This window comes from Sarcophilus harrisii, chromosome 2 (genome assembly GCF_902635505.1).
Source record: "Sarcophilus harrisii chromosome 2, mSarHar1.11, whole genome shotgun sequence".
Lineage (NCBI taxonomy): Eukaryota > Metazoa > Chordata > Mammalia > Dasyuromorphia > Dasyuridae > Sarcophilus > Sarcophilus harrisii.
Window position 1 is genome coordinate 122,920,371 of NC_045427.1, and position 12,921 is coordinate 122,933,291.

A 12,921-nucleotide genomic window follows, 5' to 3' on the forward strand; every position below is an offset into this window, starting at 1 on the left:
TGCACACATTTATTTTTTAAATAATAACTTTATTATTATTATTATTATTATTAAAGCTTTTATTTTTAAAACATAGGCATGAATAATTTTCAACATTCACCCTTGCTGTACCTTGTGTTCCATTTTTTCTTCCCTTCCTGTTATTCTCTCCCTAGATGGCAACCAATCCATTATATGTTAAATATATGCAATTCTTGTATACATATTTCCACAATTATCATGCTGCACAAAAAAAAAATCAGATCTAAAAGAAAAAAAAATGAAAGAAAACAAAATTCAAGTGAGCAACAACAAAAAGAGTGAAAATTCTATATGGTGATATATATTCAGTCCCTTCTTTGGGTGAAGATGGTTCTCTTCATCACAAGACAATTGGAACTGGCCTGAATCATCTCATTATTAAAAACAAGTCATGTCTCTCTGAACTGATCATCATATAATCTTGCTATTGCCGTGTGCAATGATTTTTCTGGTTCTACTCACTTCACTTAGCATCAGTTCAGGTAACTATCTCTAGGCATCTGTGAAATTATCCTGCTGATCATTTCTTATAGTAAAATAATATTCCATAACATACACATACCATAACTTATCCAGTCATTCTCCAACTGATGGACATCTACTCAGTTTCCAGTTTCTAACCGCTATGAAAAGGGCTGCCACAAACATTTTTGCAGATGTGGTGCCTCTTTTAAGATCTCTTTAGGGTATAAGTCCATTAGAAACACTGCTGGATCAAAGGGTATGCACAGTTTGATAGCTCTTTGGATATAGTTCCAAATTGCTCTTAAGAATGGTTGGATCAGTTTACAACTCTATCAACAATGTATTAGTTTCCCAGTATTTCCACATCCTCTCCAATATTCTTCATTATTTTTTCCTGTCATCTTAGCCAATCTTAGAGGTATGTAGTGGTATCTCAGAGTTGTCTTCATTTGTATTTCTCTGTTCAATAGTGATTTAGAACACCTTTTAATATGACTAAAAATGGTTTCTCTTTTTTCATCTGAAAATTATGTCATATCTTTTTACCATTTATCAATTGGACAATAATATGAATTCTCATAAATTTGAGTCAATTTTCTATATAGGTTAGAAATGAAGCCTTTATCAAAATCCTTGAATGTTAAAATTGTTTTACCAGATTATTGCTTCCCTTCTAATCTTGTCTGCAGTACTTTTGTTTGTTCAAAACTATTTAACTTAATATAATCAAAACAATCCATTTTGCATTCAGTAATGTACTTGAGTTCTTCATTGGCCACACATTCCTTCATTCTTCACAGATCTGAGAGGTAAACTACTCTTTGTTCTTCTAATTTACTTATAATATCATTCTTTATGTCTAAATCATGAACCCATTTTGACCTTATTTTTGCATAGGCTGTTAGGTGTACATAAATGCCTTGTTTCTGCCATAATATTTTTTAATTTTCTAAGAAAGTTTTGTCCGATATTGAAGTTCTTATCCCAGAAGTTGGGGTCTTTGGGTCATCAAAAACTAGATTACCATAGTCAATGACCATTCTACCTTGTGTACCTAGTCTATTCTACTGATCAACTAGTCTATTTCTTAACCAGTACTGAATGGTTTTGATCATTGCTGCTTTATAATAGAGTTTTAGCTCTGGTACAGGTAGGTCACCATTGTTTGCATTGTTTTGTTTCAATAGTTCCATTAAAATTCTTGATCATTTGTTCTTCCAGATGAACTTTTGTTATTTTTTCCTAGCTATGTAATTTCTTGTCAATTTGATTGGTATACACTGAATAAATACATTAATTTATGTTAGAATTGTCATTTTTTTATATTAACTCAGCTTACTCATGAGCACTTGCTATTCTTCCAATTGTTTAGATCTGACTTTATTTCTGTGGAAAGTATTTTGTAATTGTATTCATATAGTTCCTAATTTTGTCTTGGCAGGAAGACTCCCAAATATTTGATATTATCTACATTTATTTTAAATGGAATTCCTTGTTGTATTTCTTGCTGTACAACTTTGTGGGTAACATATGGACATGTTGATGATGTATGTGTATTTATTTTTTATTGAGCAACTTTGCTAAAGTTGCTAATTTTTTTAGTTGATTCTCTAATTATACCATCATATTATTTGCAAAGAGCAATAATTTTGTTTCCTTATTACCTACACTAATTCCTTTAACTTTTTTTTCTTCTCCTATTGCTAAAGTTAACATTTCTAATACAATATTGAATAGTAATAGTGATGATGGACAATCTTGTTTCATCCCTAACCTTATTGGGAATGATTCTAGTTTGTCCCCATTACATATGATACTTGCTGATGATTTTAAATAATTGCTACTCATCATTTTAAGAAAAAAACTTTATTTCTATGTGCTCTAGTGTGTTTCATAGTAGTGAGTACTGAATTTTGTCAAATGCTTTTTCTGCATCTATTGAGAAAATCATATGATTTATTTTAGTTATTGATAAAATCAATTGAGTTAAATTTTCTGAATATTGAATGGGCCCTGCAATCCTGGTTTACATTGTACTAGGTAATGGTGTATTATCCTGGGGATAACTTGCTCTAACCTCTTTGCTAATATTTTATTTAAGATTTTTGTATCAATATTCATTAAGAAAATTGATTTATAATTTTCTTTCTCTGTTTTGATCCTAGCTGGTTTAAGTATCAGCACCATATCTGGAGATACTTATGATACATATCTGTATCATAAAGGAATTTGGTAGGATTCTTTCTTTCCCTATTTTTTGAAATATTTTGCACAGTATTGGAATTGATTTTTACTTAAATGTTTGCTAGAATTCACATGTAAATACATCTGGCCCTGGAGATTTTTTCTTAGGAAGTTGATTAATAGCTTGTTCAATTTCTTTTTCTAAAATGGAACTATTGGACTAATTTATTTCCTCCTGTATTAATGTGGGCAATCTATAATTTTATAAGTATTCATCCATTTCAATTAGAATATCAAATTTACTGGCATGTAGTTGGGTGAAATAGCTCCTAATTAATACTCTAATTTCTTCTTCATTGGTAGAAAGTTGACCTTTTTCATTTTTAATACTAGCAATTTGATTTTTTTCTTTTCTTTTTCTAATATATCTAAAGTTTTAGGTATCTTGTTGTTTTTTCCATTAAAGCAAATCTTAGTTTTGTTTGTTAGTTCAATAGCATCTTATTTTCAATTTTACTAATCTCCTCTTTTATTTTAAGAATTTCAAGTTTGTCAACAAATATAGCAACCTAGTCTTTGACAAACCCAAAGATCCCAGCTTTTGGGATAAGAACTTACTGTTTGATAAAAATTGCTGGGAAAATTGGAAACTAATATGGCAGAAACTAGGCATTGATCCATACTTAACGCCGTACACCAAGATAAGGTCAAAATGGGTTCATGACCTAGGCATAAAGAATGAAATTATTAATAAATTAGAGGAACATAGGATAGTTTACCTCTCAGACCTGTGGAAGGGGAAGGTCTTTATGACCAAAGCAGAACTAGAGATCATTACTGATCACAAAATAGAAAATTTCGATTATACCACACTGAAAAGTTTTTGTACAAACAAAACTAATGCAGACAAGATTAGAAGGGAAGCAATAAACTGGGAAAATATTTTTACAGTCAAAGGTTCTGATAAAGGCCTCATTTCCAAAATATATAGAGAATTAACTCTAATTTATAAAAATCAAGCCATTCTCAATTGAAAAATGGTCAAAGGATATGAACAGACAATTCTCAGATGAAGAAATTGAAACTATTTCTAGTCATATGAAAAGGTACTCCAAATCATTATTAATCTGAGAAATGCAAATTAAGACAACTCTAAGATACACTACACACCTGTCAGATTGGCTAAAATGACAGAAAAAAATAATGATGATTGTTGGAGGGATGTGGGAAAACTGGGACATTGATGCATTGTTGGTGGAGTTGTGAACGAATCCAACCATTTTGGAGAAGTAGTTTGGAACTATGCTCAAAAGTTATCAAACTGTGCATACCCTTTGATCCAGCAGTGTTACTACTGGGATTATATCCCAAAGAGATTATAAAAGAAGGAAAGGGACCTGTATGTGCACGAATGTTTGTGGCAGCCCTTTTGTAGTGGTTAAAGACTGGAAACTGAATGGATGTCCATCAGTTGGAGAATGTTTGAATAAATTGTGGTATATGAAAATTATGGAATATTACTGTTCTGTAAGAAATGACCAACAGGATAATTTCAGAAAGGCCTGGAGAGACTTACATGAACTGATGCTGAGTGAAATGAGCAGGACCAGGAGATCATTATATACTTCAACAACAATACTAGATGATGACCAGTTCTGATGGATCAGGCCATCCTCAGCAACGAGATCAACCAAATCATTTCTAATGGAGCAGTAATGAACTGAACTAGCTATGCCCAGAAAAGAACTCTGGGAGATGACTAAAAACCATTACATTGATTTCCCAATCCCTATATTTATGCACACATGCATTTTTGATTTCCTTCACAAGCTAATTGTACAATATTTCAGAGTCTGATCCTTTTTGTACAGCAAAATAACGTTTTGGTCATGTATACTTATTGTGTATCTAAGTTATATTTTAATATATTTAACATCTACTGGTCATCCTGCCATCTAGGGGGGGTGGGAGAGGTAAGAGGTGAAAAATTGGAACAAGAGGTTTGGCAATTGTTAATGCTGTAAAGTTACCCATGTATATATCCTGTAAATAAAAGGCTATTAAATAAAAAAATAAAAAATAAAAAAAAAAAGAATTTCAAGTTTGGCATTTAATTGGGAGAAGTTTAAATTGTTCTTTTTCTAGCTTTTTTAGTTGCATGCCCAGTTCATTGATCTTCTCTTTCTCTGTTTTTATGCAAGTGAACATCTAGCAATATATAACTGCCCCTAAGAACTGATTTGGCTGCGTCTCATAAATTTTGATATACTCATTATTGCCATTTTCTTGGATGAAATTATCAATTATGTCTCTGATTTGTTGTTTCACTCACTCATTCTTGAGGATTAGATTATTTAATTTCAAATCGATTTTATTTTTATTTTTCCCTGTCCCATCATTACAAGTAATTTTTATTGCATCCTGCTATATTAGACTACAACCATCCACAAGTTAGGGATTTGTTCAATAGCTCACGACTATTAAATGCAAAATCCAGAATTTGAACTCAAGTCTTTTTCATTCCAGGTACAACAGTCTACCCACTGTGCCAACACATGATTTAAAATCTTATTATTCAGCTCAAATTAATCAATTTTACAAATAATACATGATATTTTAGGCATAACTACCTGTTCATATGTGTGGAAAATGGGAATGTATTAATGTTGATATTGACAGAATTTGCCAGTTTATTATGCATCTATAATTTTATATGGACCCCAGAATAATAATCACAATATTAGTTGCCTTTGATCTAGGATTAAGGAGGTAATAGACCTATTGTTCTCTGTTTGGCAAACTGCCATCTGCTGTATTGTATTCAGTCCTGGATGGTACTTAATAGAAAAGCCATCAAAAACTAGAGAAAATTTTGGAAAATCCAAACATAATGATAAAGGGCCTTAAAGTCTATACATATGGAGAAACTATAAATATTTAGCTTGGAGAAAAAAGTGTTTGGAGATGGAAAGGTGGGGAGGGCATAAGAGGTGTCTTAAAGCATAAGAAAGCTTTCTTATGAAAATTTATTATCCCCTCATTGATTGATCAATAATAACTGAAATTCATCTAACGTTTTAAAGTTCACAAAGTGATTACCTACATCATCTCTTCTTTGAACATACCTCAGTATATTTTGTAGGTACAAGTATACACATTTTATAAACTACTTAACTGAGGCTTAAAAAGATGGAGAGATTTTTCTCTGTTTGCACAGCCAATAAATATCTGAGACAAAATTCAGATTTAATCTTGTTGATCCTAAGTACAACTTTCTATCCTTTATATCATATATAATAGAGTTTGACAATCTTCAAATTCCAATTGACTCTTTGTGGACCATGCTATATCTTTGTATAGTTCGTGTGTGTGTGTGTGTGTGTGTGTATGTGTGTGTCTTCTAATTAGATATTTGTCAGATGAGATGAAATCTGACATTCTGAATGATGGATTGTTTTTCCACTGAGTTGGTTGATTCATTTGAATTGCATAAACTAAAGTAAGTTATTTTAATATCATGTGGATTGAGCTACAATGAGTAACCTTGGCTCTGCTAACAGAATAAGACAATAGAGGAATCAGGATGAGATTACTATTCCTTTGAACCTTAAATAGGCTTTGCCCCAGAAATTGGTGCCATGGGCTTGAGCCTCACTTCTTAGTCAGTGCCCAATAAATGAGGTGTTAAAATAATTCTTGCTGTTTATCTGATAGAATTATGTTAAATCATTAGTTATTCCTAGAATTACTGCCATGTAATCATGGCATCACAAAGGCCCTGAAATTCCAAGTTTTCATATCCCTTGGAAAGGTATAGAATCGACTTGCTTGTTGGTTAAAAATGACCTGCCCAATTGAAGTTCAACAGGCATTCATCCTTTCTTCCCTTGTGACCTTCTTAAGTGGACTGGTCATTTTATTCATTGGCAGGCTAGTGAGGATTATCTCAACAAAATGTCATTGCTTCAAGGTAAGTGAGGATTTAGAGTAACTTAATTATTTACTTGGGTATCTCAATCAGGGTGAAAAGATCAGAGAGATTTGGCATTAATTTATGTTGTGGAAAAAAATTTAATCTTCTTGTGAATTAAGCAGAACACACATTTTGCCATGATCCCTCAACACTATGACTGATAAACGAAAAGCTCTTTTCTTACTTCTGAATGCCCCTTTTATGTCATACAAGGCATAAGGTTTTGCCATTCATTTGGAGTGGTGAGATTTTCAGGTTGAGGATGAATGTTTTCAGAAGTAGAAACAGTTACATCTTTTTAATGTCTATGACAAGGGAAGGATGTTAGATGCTGTGGAAAGGAGGCCTTAAACTAGTTCATATGATCTTATACCACCCTACATTTTATCCTTGTTGATGACATTGATTAACTTTCAGGTATCTCTTATACCTTCCTCAGAGGTTTCAGCACTCAATTCATAATTTTCTTCATCTACCTCTCATTGTTCTTTGGAAATTTGGTATTAAGAGTGGTGATTATGACGACTGTGCTAGCACCCAGGATACCCCTGAATCAGCCAGAGTCAGGATAAGCAAAAGTCCTCAATCTTTATTCTCTGTCCCCAGACACAGGATTGAACAGGATGGAAGTAGATTCTCCATGACCGCCTTCTCCCTTGTCTACTGCCAAGAGTGTGTGTCATTAAGTTTACTCCACCCTCTAGTCCCTCCTACAATCCTCTATACACCAATCATTGAGTCAGTACAGATAGTGGAAAGGATCATTTTCCAAGCATATGCCAAAAGAGTATTGCTCAATCAGTAATTATCCTCAAGTGCTCAGCAGTCCCGACCTCAGTGTATCAACCCAATATTTCAGCCCTCTACAGGTGATCCTTCTAGCAGTCTACCTTAATAGTTTTTGAACCTCCTCAACTCTTAGGACCTCTACCTCAAGTCCATTATACCCACATATCAGTATGATTGATCTATCTTATATACAAGCTAGATCTTAAGCAAAATGTTCTTTCCTTCCACTTCTCACACTTCTTTCTTCACATTAAAGTCACTCACCATTATCTTTTGATTTTCCTATTCTTGCTCTTGCCCTTCATCTAAACTAGAAGTCAAATTATGTATTATAAACCATTTCTATGATTCAATTACATGGCATTACCATTTCCTTTTTCTTTGCTTACATCTCTTATTGAGAGATAACATTTCTTCCAATTCTCTTAATTTTGGTATTCTCCAAGATTTTGTATTTGACTTACCTTTCTTATTTCATAAAAATCTTCTCCACTGTAATAACTTTATATATCATTTCAATAATAATTCCCTTTCTTTCCTCATGTTTTTATCCCAAATCACAAATTGCATATTAGGCATTTCAAACTGAGCACCCTAGAGACATAATCATATCAAGGTGTCTTAAATTGAATCCATTATCTTTCTTCCAAAGCTTCCACTGTCAATAATCTCCTGATAATCTTCTGTTTCAATTGAAGGTCTAATTATCATTTTGATTAGACTCATAGGCTTGGAACCTTAGCATTATCCTGGACTCTTCATTCTCCCTCACGTCACATATCCAATCATTTGACAAATATTGTCATTGCAGGCCTCACAAAAATATTTATCTCTGACTCTGAATCTCTACTAAGGTAACCATAACCTTAGATCAGGTCCTAATAATCCCTCACCTTGATTCTTTGAATGGATCCCACAGCTTTAAGCTTCTCTTCATTCTAATCCATATTATGTCTTACTGTCAATTGGACTTCCTTGAGTCTTAAAGTTCTAACCATGCTACTTCTCTACTCAATTAACTCTATAAATACCTCTTTTAAATTTTTCCCTATCTTTCCCCTAACCTATCTTCCCTATCTCAGATCAGTTAAACTGACCTACTTGATTCTAGAATTCATTTTGCCATCTCCTTCTTCCATAACCCTATACCTAGAATGCATTCCCTCCTCATCTTTACTCCAAAAATCCTTTTTTGTTCTTCAAATACAATGTCTTTCATGAACCTGTTTATCATCCCCACAAAGGATAAATTATAGTACCCTCCCTCCAAGACTCTCAACTACCTTATTTTTAGTTATATATATATATATATATATATATATATATATATATACATATGTGTATATATATATACATATATATGTGCATGTATGTGTATATATATATGTGTGTGTATATATGATGCATTTATGTGTGTATACATATATTAGAAATATAGATAGATAGATAGATAGATAGGTAGATAAGATAGATAGGCATGTGTATGTTATTTCAATTATACCTGATCCTATTTGGGGGTTTACCTTAGCAAAGATGCTGAACTATTTTGACCAAGATCACACAGCTAGTAAATATTTGAGGCCTGAGTTAAAGTGAGATCTTCTTGACTCCAGGCCTGGTACTCTATCCACTGTACCACCTAGCTGCTTTACACATACATCCATGCATGCATACATACACATACTTATACACACATATAGATACACACACACATACACACACATATACACATATACACATATAGATACACACATATACACAACAAACATAACATATTATCTGTATGTCCATCTAATTGTATATTAATATGTACATATGATGTGTGTATTGATATGTGAATATATAGATATACAAACATATGAACATATATTATATATCTGGAAAGAGATTATATACTTATTATTTCCCCTATTACTTGTATGAAATGAATTTTTTCCTCATTAGGACATAAGCTCCTTACGAGAAGAACTTATTTTACTCTTTATATTTATATGTTCATTGCCTAGAGTAGCACCTGGCATATGATAGTCAATAAATAAAATGCTTGTTGATTGATTTACTTCTCTGTGGATGCCTCTCAATAGACATGGAGGATATAGATTTGAGAGCCACATGTAGAATCAATCCTATTTATATCTGGAGATGTTCCAGCCTCATGTCTCTAACTGCCAACTAAAGTTCTGCACCTGGTTCTCCTGTTGGAATATCAGATTTGTGATATCCAAATTAAGAAATCATCTTGTTTTCCCTCCATACATTCAGTCCTTCTGATTTCTCTATGATTATCAGTAGCACCATCCTTCACTTAGTCAAGCAGGCTCACAATCTCACTGTTTTTGACTCTTCCCTTTCATGTGATGAATCGTCAACAAGTTTGGCAAATTCTGTTTTGGTGACAATTTTTCCATACGTGCTTGCCTTTATGTTTCCACAGTTACTACCCAAATCAAGAGACTCATTACCTCATGGCCAGATAACAAAGGATAGCTATGATCTTCTAATCTGCTCTTACCTTGAATCTCTTCTTCCTATAATTCTGCCTTCACACATTATTCTATTGTACTGATCTGATTATGTGGGATCTTTGCTCAAAATACTTCAGTGGTTCCCTGCCATCTACCAAAGAAACTCCAAATTCCTTAGCCTGGTATTCAAGGCTGTCAATCTATTTTTTTTTCCATTTCCTTTAGCATCTCCATCCTTTCATTCTATATTGAGAAAACTGGACTGCTTAGCATTGGTTATAGGTATCCAATATTGGTCCTAGATTCTTTAATTTGTTCCATTTCCCCCCAGTTCCTGGACTGCCCATTCCTTCTTCCTTTTCTGTAAAAAACATGCTCCAAGGCTTCAAGAAATCTTCACCAATATGACCAGTAAGAAGGTCTCTTTTCTTTCTCAGGGACAGTTAATTGGCACAGTGGACAAAACTCAAATGAGATCAAATGTTTTGTGACCCTAGGTAAATCATTCGACATTTTTGCTCCCATTTCTTCAACTGTAAAATGGGGATTAAAATATCATCAACCACATAGGATTATTGTGAAAACCAAATGAAACTGTATTTTCAAAGTGTTTAGTGCAGTGCCTGGCATATAATAAGCACTATACAAATGCTAGTTATTATTATTGTTGCTGTTACTGTGATTGTTCTTCCAGCGTCCTCTTAATATAATCTAACTTGGACTATATTTATCTTAAATATATTTAATTGTGGAAAATTGTATACCATTGTGTATTTGTACTTGTTTTATTTCACTCTGCTTAAATCTGAGTTTGAAGAAGGCACAAGATTTTTCCTAACTAAAGAGTTTTATAGTAGAAAAAATACTCTGGTCATAGAACCATGAGTGTTTTAGATTTGTTTCCCACCTACTGTACTCATTAATATCATGAAAAGGACCATTGTCCTTCTATGAGACTCAGAGAGAATAATTCATATACAATGTTATCTACTTGACAAGGTTGTATGAGTTAAATGAAATAATAAGTATAAAATGCTTTGTATATTTCTAAAGTGCTTTATAAATGTATCTATTCTGAGTTTCGCTTCCAGAGGAAAAAAAATAAGAATTTCAGTATATTCATTATTTCATTCTATATCTAGTTTTTATAAGCAGGTACTATATATAAAGTTGTGAACTAAACACTGAGAGAAATACAAGCCTTAATTCCTGAGAAGCATCTATTTAAAACTATTATAAGTAAGTAGTTAACAATTCAGTCATCATCACATCACCTCTCAGCTTATTTATTGGTCATTTGCACATTTAGCATGTTCCTTCAAAACATGGCATTTCTAATATATGGCGATGGTAAACTTCAACAACATAAGCATGTTTCTACATGAGAAATCATAAATTGTTAAACTAGAAAGGGACTGTAGAAATCCATATCCAATGTCCAATATCTTTATTTCATAGAGGGATAAAATGAGGCCAGGGAAGAAAATGACTTGTCCAGAGTCATAGAGCAAGTTGGAATCATATCAAGAGTAGAAACAAAGTCTGCTTGATTCTGGTTCAGTGATCTTTATGCTCTGTAATCATAAATACACAAAACTCACATGAATACAAAATGAATAATGCATGTATCAATACTATTTTCATGTTCTTTCATGCTTTTCAGATAAGGGCCCTAAAGATTAAAAGATGATCTATGATGATGATCATGATCATAAAAAGATGTATCAATGAAATACCTTTATTCCTAAGAACTCAAGAGAAATAGAAGTTTAAGTATCATAATGTGCCAGGTTGACTTCTAGTGAACAGACATTAAAGTAAACCTTTTAAGAATTTATTAAACACAAAGGACCTAGTATGTATAAGGTAGAATACTAGGCATTAGAAATACAAAGAGAAAATGAAAATTAGCCCGTATCCTTAGGGATACACACCCATATTAATTGACTTAAACGTATATTACCTCCAACCCTTACATGATAAGTAGCTATATTTATATATAGATATATGATATATAGAAATACAGAGATATGGAAAAAATACAGATTAGATAGGAAGATAAAGATACAGACATAGGGACAGGGATAGAGACAGAAAGAAATTGGTTGATTGGTTAGTTCGTTGTTGTCCTTAGTTCTCAAAAAGTACCAAAACAACATCACTATGTTGACTTTACAGTGTGTTTAACTCTGGCTGATCAGACCAATAGAAGCTTAGAAGGCTCTACCACAAATGGAGCACAAATAGTCATGTAAACATTTTAGAGTGGGAAGATCACTAAATTTGTGCCTCGCATTTCTTTTGAACTATTTTGCTCATAAAGTACCTTTGATACTGGCAATCATGAAGACTTGTGGGAAATTATGGCAAAAATTAGTTGCCTGGAGAAGTTCATCAGTGTTGTACATCAGTTTCATGACATGTTTGCATGGGTTCTGAATAATGGATGATACTCTTGTGCTTTCTCAGTCACCAATGGAATAAAATAATTATATATGTTATGATACACATACATATTTCTGTATCCATGTTTTATGTATAAACACACATATATGCATATGCTTATGCATATGTAAGTATGTATGTATGAATGTATATTTGTACATATATGGAGGTGAGTACATCTAAGTGGCAGAGTAAAGAGACTGCTGGACCTAAAGTCCAGAGGATATGTTTCCAGAGGTGATCAATGGATTCTTTCAATGACTATTTCACACTCTATTTCTAGAATATTGGGGCAGTTTTCTTTGATGATCTCTTGAAGAATGCTATCCAGGTTCCTTATTTTGGTCATAACCTTCAAGTACACAAATAGTTTTTAAATCGTTTCTTCTGGATCTATTTTCCAGATTATGTTTTTCACATTTTCTTCCATTTTTTTATTTAAAAAAAAACTTACCTGACTGATTCTTCATATCTCATACAATCATCAACTTCGATTTGGCCTAATCTAATTTTTCATGTGTGATTTTTTCAGTTAGCTTTTGAATCTCTTTTTCCATTTAGTTAATTCTACTTTTAAAG

At 32.7% G+C, this 12,921-nt stretch overlaps 1 protein-coding gene across 3 annotated transcripts in view; it reads left to right on the top strand.

Moving 5' to 3' along the window:
* The first annotated feature begins 6,477 nt into the window (after window positions 1-6,477).
* The window catches only part of KCNU1 (potassium calcium-activated channel subfamily U member 1), a 281,023-nt gene continuing 274,579 nt past the window's right edge, over window positions 6,478-12,921 (top strand). For all 3 annotated transcript variants that reach the window (XM_031950682.1, XM_031950683.1, XM_031950684.1), the window contains exon 1: window positions 6,478-6,640. In XM_031950682.1, coding sequence (XP_031806542.1) covers window positions 6,512-6,640 — 129 coding nt within the window. In that variant the 5' untranslated portion in view covers window positions 6,478-6,511. The remainder of the gene's footprint in view (window positions 6,641-12,921) is intronic.